The sequence below is a fragment of the Varanus komodoensis genome, unplaced genomic scaffold (assembly GCF_004798865.1).
Source record: "Varanus komodoensis strain SLA01 unplaced genomic scaffold, ASM479886v1 scaffold35, whole genome shotgun sequence".
In the NCBI taxonomy this organism is placed as follows: domain Eukaryota; kingdom Metazoa; phylum Chordata; class Lepidosauria; order Squamata; family Varanidae; genus Varanus; species Varanus komodoensis.
The window spans coordinates 3,557,330-3,584,296 of record NW_025335856.1 but is presented as its reverse complement, the minus strand read 5'-3'; the positions used below and the strand labels follow the sequence as shown (position 1 = coordinate 3,584,296).

General features: G+C 50.3%; 1 protein-coding gene across 1 annotated transcript in view; it reads left to right on the top strand.

The window, feature by feature from the left end:
* Nucleotides 1-26,967, top strand: part of NECTIN1 (nectin cell adhesion molecule 1) — a 157,442-nt gene that overhangs the window by 60,218 nt on the left and 70,257 nt on the right. The window contains exons 2-5 of the mRNA XM_044439659.1: nt 18,128-18,478; nt 21,104-21,406; nt 22,141-22,258; nt 26,902-26,931. Of these exons, the coding sequence (XP_044295594.1) occupies nt 18,128-18,478; nt 21,104-21,406; nt 22,141-22,258; nt 26,902-26,931 (802 nt within the window). The remainder of the gene's footprint in view (nt 1-18,127; nt 18,479-21,103; nt 21,407-22,140; nt 22,259-26,901; nt 26,932-26,967) is intronic.

The window sequence follows — 26,967 nt, the reverse complement described above, 5'->3', positions numbered from 1 at the left end:
CCTTGGCATCCTCCTCCAGGCAGAAGGTTTGCGGGCACCATGAAAGGGTGGCAACGTGGCAATGACTTAAGTGCCGTTCTGGTTTTGCTGCTTTTGCGAACAGATCAACCGCCTTAGATGGCTGGTCGCTTCAGCGCAGCCCTTTGAAGTCCATTGGCCGATTCTGTTTGCGGGACTCGGCTATGGATCCTTGAGACGTGCTATATTTTTCAAGCTGCTCTGTGAAATGAGATGGACAGTTTAGAAAGGAAGAGGTAACCCAGGAGAGCTGGATCAAGCCCGGAGTTCATCCACTGCAGCTTGCAGTGACCATCTGCTCTCCCCTGCAGTGGCCCCATCGCAAGGGGGTTCCACTGGCAGGCTGTGGTGCGTACGGAGCCTCGGCCTGGGTTTCCAGCCTGCAGGAGCACACCTGTGGCCCCAGAGTAAGCCCTTTCCTTGTTCGGCACTGTCTGGGCGAGCTCACCAGCACCGTGCATCAGCTGTACACGACAAGATCTGCAAAACCAAACAATATTTTAAGAGTGCTGACAGTGCAGTATTTGTCACTGTGTTGCTTTGTGCCACACTCGCCAGGAAGTTTTAGCAAAAAGCCCCTAGGTTGGGCAAAGTGTCTTGTCCTGGTGGTGTTTCACGCTCCACCAGCGTCCTAATTATACAAAGCATTGCTAAACATCTGCATTTTTATTTGTAACTCGCACCCTCAGCCTTCGTCTTCCTCTCCCTATTCTTGTTAGTGACCTCAGTACGCTTCATGGATTTAAGGTGCTGTTTGCCGCTCTCCAGCCCTGAGCTGCTGATGAAAGACCTTGGCCAAAAGGTATGTGGGGAGTCTTGGCAAGATCGTGGTCTCCTTATAGGCTGACCCATCTCGGCCAAACCCGATACCTCCTGTTGAAGCCCAGGTCTTTCATGGCCAGAAGAAACCCACTTATTTTAACAGCCATGGAGGCGTAAACTGAATGGAGCTTTGGTCCTGGACACCAAAGAGTTTTCAGCTGCCTGGGTTCAGCCATGTACCTTGCCAGAGAAGACCTCACTGCAGGTTCCACGTGGTGGGGAAGGCAAGCTGTTGCAAACTTTCCCTTGTGTGGGGCGCTTGGCAAGCAAGTCTCTATCGTGAGTGCTTGGCATGCGCACTCAACGCTCAGGTGGTGCCTTTCAGAGATGACAAAGCTCTTCTAGAGTTGCTCAGCACAACCGGCAATTCCAGCTCTGTCTGGTCTACCTTCGACGACGCGCCTTTCTCACCATTGATCTCCTGGGGCTCCAGGCTGCCTGGGAGAGCGAAGCCGGTAGTCCCGGGGTGGGGGTGGCGATAATGGGGCATTGTGATGCCGCGAGGTACCTCCGAGCTTAGCCTATCATCCTGTGCAGTTGGCTGCCGTTCCGTTAGCTGTTCCTGCTGGTGCAGACCTGAGGCATGCAAAATCCATTTAGGCAAACCCCAAATTATACTGCTATTTACCAATTTTCCTCTCTTCCAGATGATGAATTGTGCCCTTGGTAGGCGTCTCGCAGGGGGATCAGGAACAATTAGCTGACTGGGCCAGGAGCCTGGGAAGACTGTCTGGCAAATCCCCGTGCAGGGGCGGGCAGCAAGAATAGCCTCCCACTGTCCTTCCTGAGTCACAGCTTAGCGGGATGGGTCCCAGTGGAGGCAGGCTGGGCCAGCGCGGAGCACAGAGCAAAGAGGAGGGGCTTAATCTCCCCTTGGTCTCTTGCAAGGGAGCTCTCCGACTTGCTGCCTACAGGGAACACTCTCAGAATGACTCTCAGACCCAGTCCAGATTCCTGGCGCACGGCAGGGAGTTGTGCCGCAAGTTCTGGACACATTGGGCGCGCAAGCCACTGGGCTGGGGCAGGGCAGGAAGGGTCTCTTGCTTGCACTGCCAGCTTCTCATGGGGTTATCTATACTGTTAAAATGTCTGGGTTGTCTAGCTTAGAAAAAGAGGCAAGTAGGGAGAGCTGTGATGGAGGTGTACAAAATCATGCATGATGTGGGGGAAATAGATGGGGGAAATTTCTCTCATAATATTATGGTTTGGCTCGGCTCGGCTCGGCTCGGTTCGGTTCAAATGCCACCCAATTAGCCATAGGCACCCTGTGCCATAATGCAATTATTAATCAGTGCCATAATGCAATTCAGTAAGATCAACAAATACAATAAAACTAATAATAACAATAAAATCAGGGATAGCCCACCAGTAAGTAAGCAATGAAGAGGAAGAGGAAGAGGAAGAGGAAGAGAAAAGGCTTCTGGAAGAGGGGGAATAAGGCATTCTTAAAAGTAAAGTTGGGCCCCATGATGCAGGCTGGGATTTTATATGAATCGCAGGATTGCAGAGGTTGGAGGCACGCAAGTCGGTTGCCGCTTTCTGGTGCTTTGCAGATTTTCGCACAGTGCAGCTTTCACACCCCCAGCTTGCTCATTGGCAGGAGAGCAAAGGCATCCACCCGCCAAGCTCCTATGTCCAAGGGAGATCCTGCATGGAGGGAAGAGGACACGGCAGGAGAAAGGGGCAGGCTTCCCTCCCGAGCGCCTTTCTCTCCGAGCCGCATTTTGTAGTAGGAGAGGGGGTGGAAAACCTTCATTCCATTGAGGGTTCTCATGATGCAGCTCTTTGGAACAGGAAATACTGTCTTGCCCTGACACGCTGAGCCTCTTCTGCTTGTTCCAAGTGAGATATTGCAGTGCTGTGCACCAGCACTGCCAGGCCTGGAGGCCTAAAGTCATATGGATTTTTTTTACAGCAGGGGTAAAAACACCCTGTGATATTATATACTGAATATATGTATTTGTTTTAGAGTAAATATATCCAGCACTTTCAAGCAGGAACAAAAAATTTCCTCCTTTGTAGCCTTGCAGACTCCACTGATAGCAAGACGCTTGCCATGATCTTGTATTCAAAGGCAGGCTACCTAGAATCGAAAAGGACGGCACTCTTTCGAGTGGAATGCACAAACGTCCTGCAAAAGTCTTTCCTGTGTTGTGTTAGGAATAGGACTCTCATGGCTACGGTCAGTTCTACACACGGTTGTGAAGCTCTCCAGAGTAGCTTTGGGCCGACCATGTTCTCACAGCCTGATCTACTGTTGTGAAGATCAAATGGGGCTGAAGGAACACTTTGTCTAATGCCCCGACCACCTTGGAGGTATAAATACAAAACTGAAATAGACCAGTGGAGCCAGGTAATATGCTTGTCTTCTTAAGAATCTCGGCTCTGATTGGAAAAGAAAATGTCTAGACCCCATGACTAGCTTTCAACAAAGCAGGAAGTCCTGATGGTAGACTAGACCAGATTCATCTAGCCAAGCATTCTGTTGCTGCATGGCCAACCAGCTGCTCAACCAGGACCCCACAAGCAGGACATGAGTGCTGCAGCACCCTCCCATCCATGTTCCCCAGCACACTTCCAGCTGTATAAGAGATCCAGTGACACATTAGTGGCTAAGATCTCCAGTGTTTAGGGGAACTTGTTTACCCTTCGTGATCTGCTTGAGGAATGTTTGCCAAGCTTTCAAGGAACCATAAGACTCTCCAAGAACAAAGACACTGTGCACCACCAAATCCCTGGATTGAGTTAGTTCCTCAACTAACCTGGAGGTCATTGGCAGTGGGTGGGGGACCAATGGCAGGTAGGATTGTCGCGTTGGACTTTGAGTCCTTCTTGGGTGGCCTGGAAGAAGTTAGGCTACACCTCCCTTAGCATTAGGTTTTGGTGCGTGTGAAAAAGGGATAATAGAGCTTCTTTGCCCCTCTAGAGTCCTGGGTGGATTAATTAGTTCATGTTTCAGGGAGGGGAAAAACCCTTTTGAAGATGCAAAGTTCTCTGTAAATATTGCATATTCTTCTTCTGGAAAGGTCCAAAATAGGACAGATGGGGCCTGGCTGCATCAGACTTCCTAGTGGAGATGTGTGCCTTGACCTGTTGACCCCTGGAAGAATAGCCAAAGACTAAAGCCTTTCCACCAGTCTTTGCCAACATCAGTTTAAGGAAATGTTGAAATAGCAGCTAATCTGCTTTTTAGGGAGGGTGAGGAGAGGAGTGAGACGAGATTACCATCAGGGTGCGTTGGATGCATTCAGAAGATCCTCCAGACCACAGGACGGGGAGGCCCAGGGATTTCTGGGGAGCACAGCATTCGGAAGCAGAAGTTCACCAGAGGTTTCAGGTTGGAGCTCCCTTCAGCCCAGTCATCCATCCCATTTGGAGGACCCCAGGGGAGTTTTGAATGAAGCCACTGTGCTTCAGCCCTCAGTAGATACTCCAACTCTCCGCACAGCTGCGGGACTGAGAGGGCATTATCTGGCCCACCTGGGCAGTCCAGATTTGGCCCTCAGGCCAAAGCTTTTCTCTGGTGGAGCTTCCGCCTTTCAGTCCCACTCCGTAGAGGCAAATTTCCAGATTGCTTTCATCATTTTCTGTCCCTCTCCCAGTGTCTTGGGAAGATGGTTCATTTATCCATTTTCTGGATATGGTGGCAGCCATTTGGGTATTTCAAAGTAGCTTTGGTGTTACTTTCCCCCCCCTTAATCTACTTTTCTCTAAGCTGAACAAGCCCACTTCCTTCAGCCTACCCTCACCTGTTGTCAGTCTTAAACCCTTTATCATCTTTGCTGGTTGCCTCTAAATCCTCTTTCTGTTTCCTTCTGTCCTTCCTTCCTTCCTTCCTTCCTTCCTTCCTTCCTTCCTTCCTTCCTTAATAGGACTGGCAAGCTAGACAACGGCCAGCTAGCCATGCTAAAGAACACAATAGCACAAAAAGGATATAATATGCAGGGGTTCGATGGTAGATCCCTTGCTTTGCATGTGAACCCTTTGCATTCACAGCCTGGCCTGTCAAGTTAGAAGGATTAGACAGTAAGTGAGGCAAAGAGCCACTGCGTGAGGTCCCACAGAGCTAAAACGGGCAACCTTCTGCTTTTTCGCAGCTTGATCGCACAGCTGAGACAGGGATGGGAGAAACCACCCAGGCATAATTTCACTTGCCCCCGTAGCGGCTCGGCTCAGTGGCTGAGTCAGCACGGTTTCGGCTTTTGTCATGCCTCCATTGTTGTGCCGGTGGGTGAGTCATCATCTGCAGGAGCCAAGGGTTGTGAGCTCCTGGCTTCCATTTCCCCCTTCTAATCTGGCAGCTCAGGGTTTGCGGGGTTTTCCATCCCCTCTGGATCTATTCTTTTTGTTCCTCGTTCCCTGAAACAGGGCTCCGAAGCCTTTGTTTCGGAAACAGTGTGATCTGGCGGATTTAGACGTTCTCGCTGCTCCTCACCCAGCCCTCTTCCTCAACTCCAGCGTTGCTGCAAGGAGGAAGGCTGGAGCAGCGGTGAGCAGGGAAAGGCTTGCATCACATTTAAGCCCCAAGCAGTGGCGGCTCACCTGGAGGCAGCGTGAGCAGGTCGGTAAGACGTGGCAATTCACGTGTGCAGAAGTGCAAGGGAGGCATTGGTGGTGCAAGCGACCACCAGCGAGCCGCAAGCTGCCCGGCGTCAAAAGCCAGACTGGCTGAGAAGCTGGGTTCAAAGAACTGGGTTCAAGTCCCACATTTACAAAGCACCGAAAATCTCGCGTGCTTCAGTTTTTGCTTGAGAAGTTGTTCTTTGGATGTGGTGGAATTCACAGAACATGGACACAGGGGCATAGAAAACTACGTTAAATGAGTCAGGCATATGAGCCATCCAGCCCAATTTTGTCAGTTCTGGGGGGCAGCAATGGCTCTCCGGGATTTTTCCAGCACTGGCTGGCAGCAGTGGCTCTCCGGGATTTTTCCTGGGACTGAACCCAGGCCCTTCTGCATATGAACACCCCAACGACCTACAACTCTTCTCTGCCACTGTGTGGCAGCCTGAACAACAAAAATACATCCAGAGATTGCAAAATAGCTTAATTGTAGTGGGAGGGGGGAGCATTTTGCAGCTCCAGAGCATGCACGGAGAGCTCTGCAACCTTGGCCAAAAGGGATGCTTGGGGCAGTCAGTGGGAAAAGAGACCAATTATGTCTATGCTGCTTCAGAAGATATACAGGGTTGAAACATGAAGCGGATATCCATGCTTAGGCACATGGGCAGCAAACAAGCATGTGTGTGAGAAGAGGACAGTGTGGTGAACTTGCCATGGGTCCTAGATTTAATTCCAGGCACCTGCAGTTAACGTGATCAGGAGAAGGATGCTGGGAAAGGTCTCTGCCAGAGATCATGGGGCCACCACCAACGAGAGGCCAATCTCTTGGCCAGATGAGCCTGTAACCACTGCTGGCCTAAGGCAACATCTCACATGGTCACCTGGGGGGAAAAGTTGGTACAGAATTAGCTCCTCAGAGTGGGGTTCAAATCGTGGGGACCCGGGCTGTGGGGAGAACTTTTGTGTTCTGGTGCCGAACTTCGGGAAGCCAGTGGTAGAACTGTGTCAGCACTTGGAGCTGGATTTTGCTGCTTCCTGTTGCTCAGGACAACCAGACTTAGGCAGCTGGCCACATCTGCGTCCCTTTCCCAAGCCTCCCAGGTGTTAAGATGATCCTAGTAAGACCAACGTAACCCTCGTTATACCAGTCCTCCCTTGATGCAAATCTGAGTTGCAGCTACGCTTGGAACACAGTTCTGGCCTCTGAACTGAAAAATGATATCATAGAGTTGGAAGACGTGCAGAAAAGAGCAATTAAAATGATCAAAGGTTTGGAGCCATTCTCCTGTGAAAATCTGGGATTGTTTACTTACAAAAGAGTAATGGGAGACATCACAGAGGTTTAGAAAACGATGTGTGGTGTGGAGTAAGTAAATTGCAAGACTACCTTTTCCTTCTCTGCCATCGTACTTAGTGGGGTCATCCCATGAATTTGAATGGCAGGAAATTGTGGACAGGCAAAAGAAAGTACTTCTCACAGCGCACAGTTAAAACTATGAAGGCTGCAACCACAATGTTTTGGTTGCAGATGCATTTAGAGTACTGTGTACAGTTTGACTCACCACACACAAAGAAACCCCGATTTGGTAGAGCTGGAAAAGATGTAGGAAAGGGCAGCTAAAATGAAGACGAGGCTGGAGCAGTCCCCTTAAGGTTTCAGCATGTTGGATTGTTTGCCTTGGAAAAAAGTGAGCAAGGGGAGACATGATTGAGGTGCACAAAATTATGTGCAATGTAGAGAAAGTGGAGGTGGAGGCATTTGTCCCCCTGTTCCATCACACTGGAACCCAACAGGAGCATCTTGGGAAGCTGATTGGTGGGAAACTTAGAAGAGATCCAAGGAAGGACTCCTTCGTCCAGCACATGGGTAAACGAAGGCGTGAGCTTTAGGAAGAGGTAGCAGCAGCCACCAATTTGGATGGCTTTCAAAGGGGATGGAGGAGCTTCAAGGAGAAGATGGCGATCCTGGTTCCTCTGGCTTCATGCTACCTCCAGGCTCAAAGACCGTCTCTGGGGAACCTGAGGTGCATTATGACCTGCTTGTGGGTTTCTTGTAGGCAGCTGCTTTGTCACTGCGGGATGAGAATGCTGGCTGGCTGGAGCCCTGCTCTAATCCAGCCTGGATTTTCCTATCTTCTCGGACTCTTGGGTGCCGCAGAGGAAATAAAGGCAGCTCCGGACCCGTTCCCCTTCTCAGACCCTGGAGCCCACCCTCTTTTCCGGGGTACAGAGCAGGGCAACACTGCTAACATCTAAGTTTGAAGAGCTGTCCCTACTTCCCCGCCTTTCTTCCTCTGTGGTGACCTCTCTTCTCTTCCTGAATTCTGTTTTAGCTAGCTGAATTTATAAAGCTACTTCTGGAATGGGGACTGATACAACTCACCACAGCTCTCCGTTCTTTCTCTCCAGTTGCAGATTTTCCCTCCAATGTGCATGCAGTAATGTATGCACCGATTCAACACCACTTCCCCAAAAAGCAGTCTTGACAAGTTTTTGCAAACATTCAGATCAAGGCCCTTGTTGTGCTTGGTGTTTTATCAAAGCATACATGCTGCTTACTCCTTGGCAAAACTCCTTGCACAAAGACTACTGGTGCAACCTAATATGCAATCTCATCAATTCTGCCCCGATTCCCCACCTTCTCCCACTCCCTCCAGTGCTTAATGACAGCATAGAGTAGAAATGCAAATGAGGAAAATGGGGCAAGAGGCTTGCACAGAAAGAATTTTGATGCACTCCGGTTTACTATCGATCAAGATTGCATTTTGCAGGATTTTAATCAGCATTTGTGGATTGGTAACATGGAAAGTGGGAAAGACATAAAGGAAATAAATGGACCAAAAGGGGTAAAAAAAAAAAATCAACTACGAATCCACTGTCTCTTCTCAACACGTAATGCTGGTTTTAGTTATTTTTTGAGGGACAATGCAGGAGTTTCTTTGCACACAAGATGGGTAAACCTGGAAAAACAGAAGATCTGGGGGAAACAGTCCCCCAACATTTCTCCAAATTTGGGGTAGGCACACAAATTGCAGGACAGCCCAATGTTGCTGCTCGCACTTCCCTGGTGCCGCGAAGCAAGAAAGGCTTGCAATTTTGGAAGAAGGTCCGTCCCAGCCACCGTGGCCAGAGGAGGGATGATGGAGTTGTTGTTTAGCAGCATCTGGGAGGGTCACTGGTTTCTCCTCTGGAGGGGTCACAGGGAAAACTGGTGAAGCCATAAAGCAAAGTAGTGCCTTTTAAGAATCTCCGTTTCTCTGGGGAGGTGTGGCTTGATCTGGAGGAGACAGACCCCCAAAGGCAGGTCTCTGGCAGGCTGGATTCCTTTGCACGCAGCAAGGATGCCAGCTCCCCTTCTAGCACTGGTGTGCGCCAGGGGTGTGAGGGCAGGTCCTTTCACAGCTTTGCATTACACTGGAATGGGGGGCAGGGTTGGTGCAAGCTGCCACCTCCCCCGGTTTGCTCAGCACTGAGTCACCAGCGTCACCATCGTTCTGTCTCTCTGAACCCCATGACACAACGGTTCGCAAGATGTACTCTTGCCACATCTTGCACAGCAGCGACGGTGAGGTCGAGGAAATGTTCCGGCACCGCATCCAGCGCCTCCGGGGTCTGGCAGGCAGGATGACTTATCAGGGAAGGAGAGAGAGAGAGAGGGAGGGAGATCAACAGACTGCCTGCAAAGTTGTGCAAAGAGGCACCGAGTTCACATGGTTCTCTCCTAACAAAGAGGCATTGATTTGATGCTCGGCAGAGGCAGCCGAGAACATAAATCTCCTCTTTCTAGTGATTGGAGATCATCTACTAAGTTTGGGAAGTGAGACTCTCAAGCATGCAGCTCCTGATAGTGAAGTGCTTCGAGACTGGCTCTTTCAGCTCGAGTGGCTGGGGCACCTGTCTGAGCTGCGCAGTTCTTCCCGGGTTCCAGGGGAGCACCGTGCCTCTCGCTTGAAATAAGCAGAGTGGGTCAATCCGATCCATTGAAAGTGAGAGGAACCCTGGGCAGGGCTGCTAATTTTGCCCTTCACGGTCACAGACGGGACAGTTCATGAAACCCGTGAAATGGAAGTGGAATACACCATTTTTATTTTGTTAGTTATTAGGGTTTACACACGCTCCATCAGTCAGATTTATAGGCTGGGTTTTGATTCGATGTAATAAAAACACAGTCATAAAATAGGTATATAAATAAGAGCAGCCAATCTCAAAAATGGTGTGGAGATATAAAACGCATACCAGAGAAAACCAATAGATGAGGATCAAAAGACTTAGGAGATAAAGAGGCCTTAACTTGGTTCTGAAATCACTGTGTCTTCAAGACAGATGATTGAAAGCGGGCGTTGGCTTCCTTTGAGGCTTGGATAGGGCAACAGGCTAGGCAGGTTGACAAAGCTGCAGTGTCCCCTTGCCCCTGTGTCTAATGCAGCCAAGTGCGTTCTGACACTGAACATTGCGGGATGGCGCAGGCGTAAATGTGGGGCACGTCAGCCTGGCCAAGTGCTGGTGATGGGACTGTGAGAGCAAGGACGTGGCGTGTTGTTTTCTTTTGCACAACGAAATTCTGGATGTTCAGCCATGGTATCCATCCCGGTCAGTCCAGGGCTGGCTCCAGGTGCAGAGCAAGACGTGTAAGGATAGTGCCAGAAGGGTTGGATGGAAGGTTCTCAGCCCCAACCCTGGGTGTGTTTTACTGGTGCAGTGGGTGAAAACAGGAACCAGAGAATGCCTGCGGGTTGGAGAGAACAGCCTGGAAATGGGACTTTACAATGGTTAAACCTGGACTGAAGCAGGGCCTGGATGCCAGAGGGGCCCTGTCTCAGCTCTCCAAGCGCTTCTGAAGAGGAACCGTGTGTCGATATTATGTAGTTATTGAAAAGCAGAGACTCACTTAACAGTTACTTGAGAATACATCTTAGGTTTCAGGGGTAATTTTGGTTGATGCTTTCTTCCCTTTTCCAGCAGTTATGCAGGTGTAGAACTGAACTGTTCTTTTTTCCCCCTCTGAAAGAAGTGGGCGGAGCGAGAGCTTCTACACTTAGCACCAAGAAATACGTTCTTTCAAAGAAATGACAACCAGTCCTTTTGACACAGGAGAAAACCATCTGCGCTGCTCAGGCTATTGGGGTGTGGGTTGCTTGCTTAAGCCAGTGCCGTTCCCCTCTTCTGGAGCCTTGAAACTGGGAGCTTCAGGTTCCACTTGCTGGTGCAAGGTCTGGATCCCAACTTAGGTTTCTGAATCTGAAGTGTCCTCGGAAAGGGCCAAAGCTAGATTGCAGGTGGAGACATTAGCGTATTTCTCTGAAGTTGGAGCTGGTCTCCAAATTTCCTGCAGCCCTCTAGACATCTTCTACTGGCCATGTCATTGCACCCCTTTTGAATTCATCTGCTTATTAGTACATTGGTGCTCCATGCGTCTTTCTGCTTGCAAGGAAACCAAGGCAGCTTTCTTGGCCCTCCTCCTACCCTGTGACGTAGGTAAGGCTAAGAAGCGGTGAATGGCCCGGAGCCACCCAGTCAGGTTCATCTTTGCTGTGGCTTCTTTGGTCCTCTCAGCCTTGCAGAGAGGCAGAGCAGCAGCATTATCATCCGGGTTTTAATTCTTCCCATCCCACATGGTTCCGGAATCCATTATCCTGTAGGAAACCTCACCTGTTTTGCAACGGGTGGAAGTTTGGTTTCCGGAGAGGCAGCTGCAGCCTTCTTCTCCCTTTTGCCTGCAGACTCGCACCATGGAACACGTTTGGGGAGAGGAGGGCATGCAGGAGCTTGATGTGACCTGCTGCAGAGCCAGCCTGGCAGGGAGAAGTGTTTTGCAGGGCCCATTTCTCAGCTGGCATGCAGCTTGCCCTGGAATCTCTGTGGAGGAAGTGACCTCCTGCTGTTCCAGCAACAAGCAAAGGATCTGCGGGGAGCCTCAGCATGCATGCAGGAGGGCTTCAGCGGTAACCACGGCGTGCGGGGATGGAGAGTGAAAGCACCTTCTCCCACCAGCCTAGGAATACTCCAACTCACCTCCCCAAATGTGCAGCATTTTTTAATGCCTCAGTGCCTTTCAGACACAAAAGACAATCAGGAGGAGAAAAGTGCAGACTGCTTGCTCTTGACCCAACCCAGGTACTTGGGGAAGTGCCAGCTTGCTGTCTCCTTCCAGAGCTCCAACCAGTGAGTACAAAGCACAGGGATAATTGGCAGGTGCTCCAGTGCTTGCAAACCCATTACGGTTTTGCCTCTCTGTCCCATCTTCCTCCCACCAGCAGTGGCGTCCTCCCCAGGAAGACGTTGCTGAGAGTGGGACAGGCAATCCGGCAAGAGTTCATATTGTTATCCCCTCAGCATCACTGGATTTAGGCGAGGGGAGACCTGGAGTTGCCCCCTCAAAACTCCCAAGTGGAATGGCCCACGCTTCACCTCCCACATCAGTTGTCTTAGGGAGGGGCCGTGGGGGTCCTCTCTGGGAGCCCACAGCAAGAGATGCTGGCCAACAGGGATATTCCCTCCCGCTTCCTCTCATCTGCCTCCCCAGTTTGTTCTGCTGCCCCGTTCCACAAGGGATCTGTAGGAATGCCACCATTCATGCACACCTAGTTGCTGGGGAGTTGAGCAGGAGGAGGTCTTGCACCCGTCCTGCGGGAGGGATCCTGCGGGCAACAGTTTGCCACCCTGTGCATGGCATGCAGGACCAGACGGAGCTTGGGTCTGCTCCAGCAGGGCTTTTCTTGTGTTCCAACATGCAAGCCCTTCTGGATCTGAGCAGAAGGTCTGCCTTCCCACCATGGACGCCTCCGGGAAACGCACAAGCAGGGCATTGCAAGTTTGGCGGCCGATTTCCAGATGGCTTCTGAATATGAGTATGGAATGGGCTTCCACGGGAGGAGGTTGAAGCCCCATCGGTGCGGGTGTTCAAGGATAGGCCGGACATGGACATGGTAGGCATGCCATGAGCGGAGCTGGCTGGAGCCCAGGGTCAGACTAGATGGCCTGGGAGGCCCCTTCTGACTCACTCTGTTTCTGTGTTTCTGTGAGGTCCCACTTAGTTGGCAGGGCCATAAGAAGAACTCAGCGTGCATCATTTTGTCTTTTATTTCACCGTGTTGATGCGTTTTTCAACCACCATTCAAGAGAAATAATCGCCCCGAGTCAGTCCAGGGTTGTCAGTGAAAGAGCATAATAAGAAAAACGCTGCATGGACTTTTGGGAGGGTGGGAGCACAGGCGTCAGATCAGATCAGAGCAAAAGTTTTGCCCAGTCCCGCTTGCTCCTACAAACAGTGGCCAGGTCAGCATGTCTCCCAAGACCAGAAGCAGCTGGACAATCTAGAAAGCATTTAAGGAGTGTAAGAGCCCCTGGATCCTTTTGCACTGTGGCTTCCGGTGTTCCCAGAGCTGATGGGAAAGCCCTTTCCTGAGCCTCAGAGCTGCCCAACCTGTTCTGAGAGCTTCTTACTGGCGCTTTTGAAGAAGCAGTGGCGTCAACTTGATTTCCTGGCCAGGCATCAAGAAAGAGGGGTGGAGACCGAGCAGTGCCTGAATGGCTTCTCCCCAGAGCCTGGGAGAGTGAGGCAAAGCCGGGCCCGAAGAGGCTGTTCCCAGGCCTGCTGCTACGTGACAGCGCCTGTGAGCCAGCAAGCCGCCACACGCTCGGGGCAGCCATAAACGTCTCAGAGGCTTGGCAGGCGCTCACTCACCTTCTCCAGGTACGGGCAGTTCTGGAGCAAAAGTGCTTGCTGCCTGGCAGGGCAGAGGGAGCGTAGGGCTGGTGCGCTCGGCGTGCCCACTGCCTTGGCTCCCACTGAGAGCCACTGTGGCTGCATCCCGGCACCTCTTTCCATGCACATTGGCTGAAGGCCCCCAGGCTCTCTTGCATCCTGTGCAAAGCAGGCAAACTGGAGAACTGGAGTTTGCCTGCAAACGCAAAAAGGAGATGTTCTTGTAATCATCCGTAGCAGCCAATGAGTGATGGGTTACTTTACCCTCGCACCAGCTTGTGCAGCCCCAATTTGGGGTGTTTTTGCTCAAATCTACACTGGAGTAAGAATCAGCTTGGCCCTGACATGCAGGCTTCATACATAGAATTCGGCTTTTTGGCACCTGGTTTGGATGGCAGGATTCTATTGTGTTCCCTTTGACGCATGCAGCACACAAAGCCATGGACTGCTTTGCGGTGTGAGTGGAGTTGCTCTGGAACACATTATTATGGTGGCATTGCTCATTGCTTGCCCACCCACAAACCTTGCATGGGGCATGTGCTGGATTGGGGAGAATCATCAGGTGAAAGGGCCCAGAGCAGTTGAAATGACGGGCTTCCTCTCCATCACCTGTGCCAAGATGGGCCTGGCTCGTTCCACCAAGCCAGGCCCAAGACCTGTGCATCCAATGAACGCCCCAACAGCCTTCACCAATGGGATAGTGGTGCAATTTGGGGTGCAGAGGCTCATCATGACAGACCCTCCAAATATGCCCCCCAGGCAAGTCTAAAAATACAGGCTGCTGGGTTAATGCCCATCAACTATCCAGTTCTGGCTGTGTGCGTCTATATGTATGTATGCATGCATTTCATTTTATGCCTCCCCATGGCCAAGGGTTCTCCACTTTCCTCCCATCAGGAGCAGACCTTCCAGAAAGCTAATGCGTCTTAAATATCCGTTCATGAGCAACCCACCCTAAAATAGCTCGCAGCACAACAGGGAGCGATATCTTGTTTCCTGATTTATTTGTTAGTGTAAGTCGCTCCCCGCTGCAAGTCCTGTGTGGGTTGCAGCTACGCTCCCAGGAAACAGGAAGTGCAGGGAGGGTGGCAGAGCCATGATGTCAAGGAGGACGCCAACGCTTGGTCCCACTGGGCCCCGGTCTGCTGGGTTTAGCCCTGGCAGACCTGCAGTAGCCTCTCCACTGTGCGCACATTGCCGGGTCCGGTTTCTGCTTGTGCTGCTGCCGAGGGGCCTTCAGGACCTCGTTTTTGACCAAAGTTCATCAGGACAGGGAGGCCTCTATGGCGTTTTCAGGAGGACGCACTGGCCAGCCTTTCTGGGCAGGTGGTCCAGGGCCTGAAGGAATTTCATGCAACCTTGCGTGGAGCCGCTGCCCATCTCTTGACACCAGCAATGTTCCGGCGGAGCCAAGCCGGGCTTGGTAGCCCAGCACGGGAATGCCCATGTGCTGGTTTCTGGAGGCAGTGCGACTCTGGTGATGTGGCCATGGCAGGCGATGGCTGACCAGTCACGGCACGGCCCTTCAGGTGGAGGAAGTGGGCACCGCTCGATGTGCATGCAGAACAGAAATGTGGTGACCACGGGATGCCTTAAGAGGAAAGCAGCCGCACGGAAAGGCTGCCCAGCCTGTCTTGCAACAACATGAAATTGCCCTGTGGCGACTGGATCATGTGATCAGGCATGGATGTGGGCAGCCGGTATTTCAACCTCCCACTCATCTTCTCCCTCCGCTGGTATTGAGAGCTGCGCTGCCTCCAGCATGCCAGCGGACAGGAGAGGCACCTAAACAGTCAGAGAAACACGACTGGCCGTCTGAACGCTAGTGAGCCTGCATGGGCAGCACCCCAGAGCCGTCGTGGGCCGCTTTGCACATGCACCTCTAATGGGGCGTTGCTTTCTGCTGTAGGCAATTATGCAGCACCCCAATTCAATCCAGTCCCTGGATGCATTCAGGCAGAAATTGGGTGGCCTCTGTCCGGGGTGCTTGAAACGGGATGGGTGGGGGGGCCCTGTGGACTAAATGCCCCCTTCCAACTCTGTAACCTGATGAGGTCACCTGAACCTCCAGACTTCTCCAGATGTTGCAGTGGAGTTCCCCAATCAGTAAATACACACCCACACAAATTAGGGGAACACATGCACAAAAATCCATGTGTTAAGTGAAGATAGTGTAAACCATCCAGAGAGCCATGAGGCTCTTGTGACGATATATAAAAGTGTTAGATAAATAAATGTTTCCATCAGGCAAAATTGTATCCAACAATGTCTGTATCTAGAGAACTGTTTAGCAAAATGCTTTAGAACAAATAAGCAAGGCATGTTTGGTTCGTTTTGAAGGATCAGAGTTTGGGACAAACCCAACTTAAAAATGGAAACTTGCTTAAAGTTTGGAAGGAAGTGAATGAAAGACTGGAAACAAAGAGAAACTGAAATCGACAGATTCATCTTCCTCCAGTGAAAGTGCAGTTAAGAGCCATCTTTGTCTTCTCTTATTGAATTGGCTCAGTGGTTTTTCCCAGAATGTCCTGGAATATACGGGGAATTTCTGGAAGTTTCTCAGGGCTTCTTCAACAAGATGTCTACATGCCTTCTCCTACAACATTCAGCCATAGGATGGCATTGTAAGAAACTGTTTTCATAGAGGCTGATGGCCATTCAAGCCAGGAAGGCCTGCCTAGAGCATCCCGTTTCTTTAGGATCTGACTGAAAATACATCCCATAATCTTTTGCAGTGCATAGGCCTTCTGCAGCAAAGGTTCACGGCACCCTTTACAGAAGGCAGAAATGTTTGAACCCTCCATATTAGATGGTGGATTTCCCTTTCCTCCTGTGAGCAGAAGCAATTATGCTTCATTCAAAGGATGGGGGAGGAATTGTTCCGTTCTCATTTTAATGAATTTAATGAGAACTGGTATGCAAATGAAAATTCGTTTATCCTTCAAAACTCACACTTTTCTGAATTTTGCATTAGAGTCATCCAATTTTTAAAAATATATTCAAACATGAGGGAATAGCGTTTAAAATGCATTCTGTTAGAGAATTGTTTGCCAAAATGTGCATATTAGCCAAGAAGTGATACAGAATACACATTTTAATGTATGCATTAAGAGAAATATACACAATAGTTCTCAAAGTTAAGGATGAGCTGAATCAAAGATTAAGAAAATAAGGAACCCAGAGAAAGCAAAACTGACAGATGCATTTACCTCTGTTCCTCTCAGTTTTAAAGGCAGCATTTCCACTCAGACTGCTTTTGCTTTTGCTTTTCCTCTTGCTTTTCCTCCTCCTCCTCCTCCCCCATTTCTCTTGCTCTCCTCTTCTCCCTCCCTTGTTTCCCATCAAATCTTTGTTCTCTTGCTGGCTTTGCACCTCCCTTCTTCAGTCTTTCCGGGAGGACCTGCTTTTCCAGTTCTCCGATTCTCCACTGTGCTTTTACCATCACTCCTTTCCCCACATCTTGCTCTGTTTTAAATATAAACACTGGCTGTATAATTATTGTAGTGTTATCTCTAAACAAGCAGATTAGGGAGAGTCTCGGCAGCAGCAGAAATTTGAAGGGGGGAAAAGGCTGAAATGAAAGGGTGACTATCTTGTGAGACTTCTCCCTGCCTTGTTAGAAGGCGAAAGCTTCACCTGAGATAATGACAGCCGCTTCCAAACATCCAGCGCTCAGCATAAAACTCCTATTGCCACAAAAGCGGTCAACAAGGACTCCCCCCACCCCATTCCAGAACATGCTCCAGTTCTCCAAACACTGTCTGTGCACCAGTGTTTAATTAATTGATTAATCAGCAAAAACTCAAGTAATTAACCTCCTAATGTTGCAGTCCCAAACAGACTAGAAATTAAGCTGCATTGAACTCAGTGGGACTTCCCTCTGAGTAAACATGGATCGGATTGCACTGTAAGGTTTTAGTGGGTATAAATTATACAAAGAGCCCGGTTGCATGATTGTCTCTTCACATTTTGCATAATTTTGCCATTTCTACTCTCTTTATTCTGCTTTCCTGTTATTCGAGTGGCGCAAGGCAGGCAGACAGAAGTGCTGGGACCTTCTGCCGCCTGGAAATGTTTGCTTTGCCTGTCGGATTTATTCACTTAGGCTTCCCCAATGGAGTGCCATCCAACTCTCTCTGGACTGCATCCCCAACCATATGGCCCATGGCTGTCTGTGGCTAATGGGCGTTGCACTCCAAGGCAGCTGGCTGGATCTCGAATGGAGAAGGCGGTACTGCCTGTAAACCCCAACTTGATATCTAGACACATGTATCTCTGCAGTTGCAGCTTGTGGGTCAGGCATCATGGGTGTGGCCGTTTCTCTTGTGACGAGCCCAACTCAGTCCATGTGGGTTGGTTCACACTCCCGTGTCCTCGCTGGATGCCCATCATGGCTATCCAAGGCTTAGAAACTGAAGCTGTGCAGGGTCGCCACTGGGAAGCACCAGGGTTTGCTGAGGTGACGCAAGGATTCCAAAGGCGGCATTAAATGCAGGATGGCTCATTCAGACATGCAGGCGATTGCTGAATACGGAGGTCAACAGTCTTTGCACATACAGGTGTGAATTGGCCATACAGGCTGGGAGAGTCACTCAGTGACTGGCAAAGGCAACAGGGAATTTCCTCCAGCCCACAAAGCCGGGGAATGGAGTAGAAGTTCCCCCCTTTGCCCGTTCCGCACCCTCCTTAGGCACAAATGAGTAACCCAGGTGTAGACTCTTATGCAAGTCTGCTTCATTGTTGTGTCAACTTCCTTGAGGCTCTGAAAACAAAAACGTACTTTGATAAGGTATCTATCAGGAATGGGAAATCTCTCTCTCTCTTTCCTAATATCTCCAAGAAGCCTTGAGCCATCTTTAGGAAGGCTTGTGCAAGCCCTGCTGCTTCAAAATGGTAAGCATGGAGAATTAGTTGGACCAGTGGTAGGCAGGTATCCTGGAAACGGGGGGCATTTCCCTGCAGCATCTGACGGGTTCCTGTCTTTTGTCTCCCCACCCCTTCCCCCTGCTCCCATTGCAGGCCTCTGGGCTCAGATGGTGCTGGTCAACGACACCGTCTCAGGGTACATTGGGACTGACGTGGTCCTGCACTGCAGCCTGACCAACCCCTTCCCCAATGTGAAGATCACGCAAGTCACCTGGCAGAAGGCCACCAACGGCTCCAAACAGAATATCGCGATCTTCAACCCCAGCATGGGCGTCTCCATCCTGCCCCCCTACAAGGAGAGAGTGACCTTCCGGGACCCCTCCATCACGGATGGCACCATCCAGCTGTCGAGCCTCGAACTGGAGGACGAGGGTGTTTACATCTGCGAATTCGCAACATTCCCCACCGGCAATCGGGAGAATCAGCTCAATCTCACCGTCTTGGGTAGGTGGCCCATGCGGACTCCCATTTCCTGTTGAGTGGAGGCTTCGGCAAAGGGTCAGCCGCAGCAGAGCTGTCCGGGGCTATGGCTTCTTTGCTGGAAAAGGATAGCTTTCCCACCCCAAGCCTCTAGGCCAGGCGTGCCCACGTTCCTCCTGCACTCTGCCAAAGCAAAGGGGCGTATTGTGCAAACACGATTGCAGGCAGCAAAATAGCCGCACTCACACACCTCACAGAGGGCAATGATGTGCATGGGGGGAGCTGCTAAACAGAGGAGGATGGCTCAGGATTCAGAGCAAGAGCAGAAAATATTCATCCTCACCCTTGTACAGCTTTGTGATGTCATCACGTAGCTCCATCTGATTGGCTAGGTGCTGCCATGATGTCATCACACTGGCTGAGAACAGTGCAGGGGCAGGGGGATAGATAAATTCTGTCAAACAGGCAAATTTTTGAGAATGCTTATTTCAGATAACACCTTTTGACTCCTAAATCTTTCTTCCTTTTATTTCCCCCCCTTTCTGCTTGCACAGAAATTGTTCACCCATAGAATAGTAGAGTTGGAAGGGGCCATGAAGGCCACGGGGTCCACCCCCCTGCTGTTGCAGGACACCCATTCACACCATCCCAATTTACACCCGTGCAGCTTTGGCTCAGCCCTAATCGTAGAGCAGCCCCGTAATCACAGCCTGTGTGTTTTTTTTCCTGATTTATATCCTGCCTTTTTCCTACAAAGGGCTCAAGGCAGCTTACATAAATCTCCTCCTCCATCTTATCCCCACAACAACCACCCTGTGAGGTAGGTTGGGCTGAGAGTCTGTAACTGGCCCAAAGTCACCCAGTTGGCTCCATGGCTGAGCAGGGACCAGAACCCGGATCACCTGAGTCCCAGTCCCATGCTCTTAACCACCATGCCACACTGGCTCTCCCCCGCCAGTGTTCCCCCAGCCTCTTCCTCCACTTCCACTTAACAGTTAAGATTTTTCTCCACTCCAGTTGTAAAGCTGCGGCCAGCCCATCTGCACCACCCTCAGGGCACAGTCCTCTTGTGCAAGTCCCTTTGAAATGAACCGGAGCTGTGGAAGAGCAAGGAGGTCTCCACGTGACAAGGGCTGCCCACACCCTGAAGCCCCCCCAGAGCCCCCTGGCATGCATATCTTAAGCCTGCTGCCACCGACCCTGCAGCTTTTTCCACTGCAAGAGCAGAATCAAAACAATAGGGATAAAATGAAAAGACATGGATTCTGAATTCCAGCAAGCTGCGAACGGATACAGTGTGCATCCGGGTGCAGAATGTCACATGAGAATCCATTCTGCAGGTCCTGTCCTTCCATCCATCCATCCTTGCTCCCTCATCCTCATCCTCGTTATTAATTCCACGCTGTCTTGCAGAGTCACCGAGGCGAGAGAAGCGCTTTGCTGCCCCGTCTCTGCCTTGTAGTGACAATCGCTGCTCTGACCTATTTCCCAAGGGTGTGGCAAAGCCTGTTTGGATGGCTTTGCGGTCCCAGAGGAATCTCAGGAGGAAGTCACCCAGCATCCGCTTGGCTTTTCTGGGGCTTGTCTGGCTTTTCTCGATTCAAGCCCTGCCCCGTTCTCTCTCCGCATCTCCCTGGCTGCCAGTGACAGAAGGTGGGGGCCGGGGGCTGTGGGAGGAATGGCACTGGGGGCATAAGATGAAACAGTTCCTCTATACGCCTCACTAGTCAGACCTCACCTGGAATACCATGCCCAGTCCTGGGCACCAAGATTTAGGAAAGATGCAGGTAAATTAGAAAGGGTCCAGCGGAGGGCAACAAAACTGATCCAGGGTTTGGAAACACTGCCCTGTGAGGAGGGACTGAGCGAACTGGGCATGTTCAGCTTTGAGAAGAGAAGACTGAAGGGGGACAGGATATCCCTCCATAAGTACCTCAAAGGCTGTCCCAAAGAGGAAGGTCAAGATCTCTTCTTACTGATACCAGAGTGTAGGACATGGAATAATCAAGCTGTGGCAACTCAGATTCAGGCTAGATATCAGGAAAAGCTTCCTCACTGTCAGAGCAATACGATGGTGGAACCAGCTGCCCAAAGAAGTGGGGGGCTCTCCCACACGAGAGACATTCAAAAAGAAACTTGGCAGCCACCTGAGTGGGATGGTGTGATGTGGTGTCCTGCAACAGCAGGGGTGGACTTTATGGCCTTCATGGCCCCTTCCAACTCTACTATTTTGTGATTCTATGACATCCATAAATACAATCGCAGGCAACTCTCTATGACAGAGGCCTTCTGCCTTCCACAGTTTGGTGATTTTTGTGGTGCTCTTTGCACATGGCCACAGCTCAATAAGGACTTGAAACTTGTTTCCTTGCTTTAATGAAATGGGGAATTCTAATCAGTTCAAGCTCTGCAGGGAACCCATCTTTGCACCGTCATTGGATAGCCCTGAGACAACGTTCACTTTTTACAAATGGCCAGGAGCTCCAGTGAATTCCAGGAGGAGCCACTGAGGTTACTTTGGTTTTGAACCACTTATGGATCTGGCAGAAATTAGTTCAGAGACACTAGACTGTATGTCACTTCTGCCTGGGGATAGATAATTGCCCAGCTCCCCTCCGCTCACCTTTCTGTGCCTTCACTTTTGCTTAGCCAAGCCAACAAACCGGATGGAGGGCACGACGAGCCCCCTGATCGCCCGGGCCGGCCTGACGGAGAAGATTTTGGTGGCCACTTGCACTTCCTCCAACGGGAAGCCTCCCAGCACCGTGACCTGGGACACCAAGCTGAAGGGGGAGGCCGAGTTCCAGGAGATCCGGAATGCCAACGGCACCTTCACGGTGATCAGCCGCTACCGCCTCCTGCCCAGCCGGGAGGCTCACCAGCAGCAGCTCATGTGTGTGGTCAACTACCAGCTGGACCGCTTCACTGACAGCATGACCCTCAACGTGCTGTGTAAGTGGGAGCCGTGGGGAAGCCCCGGGCCAAGGTCTGATTCGGGGTGGGTAAGGGCAGGCCTTAGCCGACGTGTGCAGCGGCTGCCCCACAGGGACCCGCCGGCTCCGCACTCCTGGCGGCGCCCACATTGCAGCGATCCAGCCCTCTGTGGCTTGGAAGTGAGAGGAACGCTCTGCTGGACCAGCCCTTCTGGGTCGTCCCTGCCAAGAGAGCTGCGAGAGCCGCCTTCTCCGAACAGTAATAACAGACCTTCCTTAACTCTGTTCCTGTGCTCTGTTTGTGTACAACACTTGCCCATTTATATTAACATGAACAATGCAAGATTAGTGTTAAACAGCACACCGATGGATAGGGGCGCAGGGTTTGGTTTTGATGTCAGGGTTCCCTTCTGGAATGGGTAAAGAATCCCTGAGCACGTGAAGAGGACCCCTCTCTCACTCCAGGGTACCCACAACCATCTCCTGGAAATGTACAGTTAGCATTGTTTCTCTAGCAACTCTCCATGTAGGAATTAACCGTTGCTTTGAGGTGTGAGAACAGTTATTAATGACTGCTTGTTCTCCTCCCTCATCCATTTCTACCCTGCCCTTCCTCACCTCTCTCCCTCTTCCTCCTCCATCCATTACCTTCTCTGTTCTGGTCTTTCTCTCCCCGCTTCCCTCCCCCTGGCCATGGTTTCAACCTCCCCCTCTCCCTCCTCCTGCCCTTCTTCTTCTTCCTTCCACTCACAGACGAGCCTGAAGTGAGGATTGATGGCTTTGATGGCAACTGGTACCTGAACCGGAAGGACGTGAAACTGACGTGCATCTCTGATGCAAACCCTCCAGCCACCCTCTACCAGTGGAAGCTGTAAGCACCTGCCTCCTGCCTAACATACCCGTGTGGCCGTGGGGGCGGGGGGGGGGGTGGGGGAGCAGGGGGCAGATCAGCCAGGGAAAAGATTTCTGGTGCTGCACAATTGCCCTCGCATCCCATAGAACAGGTGGAAGCCAGATCTGCCAGAGGCTTCATGTAACCGAATGCTGTTCAATCGCAGAATAAAAAATAGAATGCCCTGCACATAGAAAGCTAGCATATAAGGGAGATGGGGCTTCCCTGATGGGCTGCTTTTCTTTCTGCCCGTTTTTGTCTAGTGTTTGAGTTCCTTCTGGTGAGTTTCTGTGTCTGGTCTTCAGACACATGTGCACCGCTGCAGACAGCACAGGGCCTGGCTCTGTGGATTAATGATGTGAGAATGCAGCCGGTGCTAATCACCCCGCAAGGGAAAGTCTCCCCAGCAGCAGCAAAGTAAAATTAGGTTGTGGGATGCTCTGATGGGTAGTGACACAGATCTGAGGCAACTCCACTTGCTGCTCATGGAGAGAGTCGATCATTCACCCCACCCCATGTGCTGTTTTGCTCCGGATTTCAGTTGGTGGGTCTGAAGCTTTGAGCAAAATAGAAATTTTAAAAAGTTCATTGGACAAGCCTGTCCATTCCTGACATCTGCAAATATCCTCTCTTTGTAAATTTTCCATCATCCTCATTCAGCAACTAATCAGGGAGATCAGTTTCCACCCCAGTAAGCATCCCTGGCTAGCCGGATGGAGAGGAGGCTGTGTGTGTGTGTGTTTCCAGGCAGACAGATTTGATCAGCAGCCGGTGACTCACAGTGTGTTTGCCTGGGATAACCCGGATGGAGTCGGGTGGGTGAGTAAACGGCCTAGTTCTCACAAACAGCAGAAGTGGAGCTGGCAGTCCTGGGTCTGGACCGTACCAGTTCGGGCTGCGGGTTACAGCTTGCAGGATGGAATGCTTTGCCATTTAACACAACCGTGTTAAGAAAGCACCATGTCTAGAAAGCCAGCATGTCAAGCAGACCTTCTTCTAGCCCAGGATGGCTTTTCAGTGGGTGGGGATTTTTATTTCTTTTGCCTGGAGCAGCATTCAATCCTGGGAGCTCCTGCATTTGGTCTGAAAGCAGATACTGTCAGAACTGAGGTTGACCACTTCATCTGCCACTTCCGATGGGAACAAGGCCAACAGAAAGGGATCTTTGGCCAGGAGACCTCCAAATTGCTGACATCTCCTCCATAGCATGGACAACCCAGAAGGATGAATGTAGCACCTCTCCAAATGTTTTGCTCTATGGCCTCCAGAATTTCTAACTGTTGACCAGGGTAGACTGGGATTGAAGAGAAAAGACCGAACTAGAATGGAAAAGCATCAACCAAATCTTTGATGCATAAGTCAAGGCCCCCGGAGAAGAGGGTTGTCAGTGCAGATGGAAGTCAGGGCTGTCTCTTCCATTTTATTTCAATTTCCAGGTCCACAGAGCTTTATAAAGTAATTTTATTCAACCAAGTCTTTGCCAGTGTGAAAAAGTGTGTGTGTGTGTGTGTGTGTGTGTGTGTGTAAAGAGAACCATTCCTATACCAAAGGAAGAGAACATGGCTGTCCATGTTCACCTTGACTAGAAGGGGAGATAGTTTTGGCTATGCTGGCTGGGGGATGATAGGAACTGTAGTTCATTACTCCTGTAGAGCACCAGGTTGCACAAGACCAAAGCAGGCAGTGCTGGGAGAGCCAGTCAGCCATTTGGATTTCAGATAATTTAGGGGATGATGTCAGTTGTGGTCCAACACATCTGGAAAGCCCCCGTTGCGGGAGGCTGAATTAAACATGCATTTTACGGAGCTGGCAGAATGGATTCCATTTCAGGCTTCAAGGTCAATTATACGATTATGCCAACAAAAGCTATAGCCTCATGCCAAGTGCAATTATCTTGGTGTTTCCCAAGGTGGAAGCCAGTTCTGCCACTCCTGTCGGAGAAAATCTAGTCACCAGTCTGCAAACGCCACCCGGCACTTCCACTTTTCAGAAAGCGCTTTTTTTAAAACTTAATTGGATATAAAGCTAAGGGTGCAACCTAATGTATGTTTAGACTGAAAAAAGTCCTCCTACTTTGAGGTGTAGATCTTCCTTCCTGTCTAAACATGTATAGGATCGCTGTAAGTGATTGTGCCAAATTTCACTTTTCCGGATGGTGTGACTGTACCTGTGCCATTTCACGGTATACTTCGCAGTCCCATATTTTGAGGGAGAGACACATGTACAGTGTGCTAGGATGACTGTTTTGGACCTACTTGCCAAATCTCCCTTTTCCAAGCCACGGAGAAGTACTTTCAGTTGTACTGAATGTGACTAATCCTGGCTACATACAAGGGCAACTATTTTCACCCTCAGGAATTTGACTTCATGTTTGTGTATTATTTATCTTGCCCAAAAAGAGACCAGGCCAGGTTTGATTTTCAGATGAATTCAGGAGGCTTGATTTATTTTTACTGATTTAAAGATTTAGAACTCCATTTCCAGGGAAATTATCTCCAGAAAACCAAATGTACAAAGTGAATGTGCAACAAGCATAGGATTTTTATAAGCCGAAAGAGACATCACGCCCCTTAAAATTGGCCACTAAACTTTCTAAAGGTGCTACAATTAATAAAAGGTGGATTGAAATAAAATGCCATGAGTTCCGACAGTCACACTTCCTAGGGGAGGGCTTTCCACTACTATCGGGCCACTACCAAAAATGCCCTGCCTCTTCTCCTATGTCATCAGGGATCTCAGAGGCTGATCTTTGAGCCTGGTCCGACTCCTTCTTACAGCATCATGAGAGCCCCTCTGAGCAAACGCACAGTGCCTTTTCCCTCGTCACTGCGATGCACAATGTAGACATGGATAGATGTGGCCAATGTACAAGAAGGCTCATTCACGTGCAAGTTGTAATGCTCCACCAGTCCTTTTGAGAAAACAAAGACGTTTACAACTGTGCCATGTCGCACGGGCTCTGTGCACCACGCTTCCTGCATGCCCATAATTTATGGGCAGCTAAATCAGCACAGTGGACTCAGTCGAGCATAAATTCAGCCACAGCAGAAAATGCGGGGAGCATCACCCCTTCTTGCAGGCTTTCTTTTCAAGCCTCAGCTAATGATTTAGTCCTGATGCAGGCTGTCAGGCTTACAGTGCCCTCATCCCAAATCTTCCCTACTTAATCTCACCCCACCGGCTTCTCTGTGGACATTGGTTAGGAGTAAGTCTCTGAACCCCAAAGAAACCCATGACTCCTGGTTGAAATCTCAAAAAGCAGATGGAAGAGGAGACGGTTGTTGCAGGTTAGCACGAAAGGCCCTCCTCCCTCCGCAGTCTTCTCTCCTGCAGGTTCTGCAGGTGAATTAAGGGCTTTGCTTGCAGCTTTATTGACTGGGAAGGAATAAAGGAGAGATTGGTGCAGCGCAAAGAGAGAAAGGAGGAGAAAGGGGGTTAACATTTTCTGCTGAGTGCAAAGGGCGAACCGCAACGGGGCAGGCTCGGAAAGGGAGAAAGGGTAGGTGGGATGGGAAGGCATTTCCCTCCTTTGCCCGAGACCAGCCTGTGCAACGCATCAGCTGATTCACGGCTTACAGATTCCTTTTAGCAGGTACCAGCAGCAACCACCGAGGAAAGGGCTGCAAACGGATGTCTTCCTTGGAGCGATGGTGCAGAGAAGCAAGTTCTCACCCCCGTTGCTTTTTATACACTCTGGTGAATCTTTCCATTTAATGGGGGGAAAGCACCTTTTGTTCTTAGCACTAGGCCCAATAATGCAATTCCCCAGCCCCCAGCCCCCTCCGTAGGCGACGCAATGCATCTCGCAACTGGATGGTAATTCCTGTAATTTTGTCATCCCTGTGCCACTCCATAATGTGAGCTCCTCTGGGCGGCTTACAATAAATAAACATTAAAAACAACTTAGATATACAAAATGGAGCATGAAGTAGCATCAAAAGAGGCATGAAAAATTCACAGCCTCCCTTGCATTAGAAATACAGATTTTAGAATGGAGGAGTTCAGATTGTGTGTATTATTTAAATGGTGTGGGCAAACCAAAACCAAACCTTGCTACTAGAATGGTTAGTCAGTTCCTTAACTGGGAGGCCACTGCCAAAAAAGCTGCCCCCCGTTTTAGTTACTCATTTCACTAGAAGCACCCAAGGCAGAAGGATCCAATCCTGGGTCAGGACAATGAAGCAATTTTGCTGGAGGGAACAACTCACCACCTTTCCACTGGCAAGGTTTCTGCTACCCTCTGCTCATGGGCTCCAGCACATACTTGGTTCCACATTGTTTTTTTTTTAATAAGTTTTATTTGAAATTATAATCCTAAAAAAACCAAAAAGAAAACTACAAACAACATCCATCATCAAAAACATCGAGCCGGCTGGGTCAGCCCTCACGTTGTGGACATTTCAAGAGCGGCTCCCAAATAAGGATACCTTAAAGATTATAGCCAGGGAAGCACAACGCCAGTTTTTATATCTGGTGAGGAAGGCAATAAATTGGGGGTGGCGCTTCCACTGCCCAGGCGGCAAGGGCTGCTCCCCCTCGTTCTGACCTGCCATGCTTCCAGGAGCAGAAGGAAGAAAGCAAGTCAACAATTTACAAAAGTGATGCTTTTTCTTTTCTTTCAGGCTCCCCATGACTACCGTAGGTATGACTAGGTGAGCAGGCGATGACTCTCCTGTTGGCTAGCATCT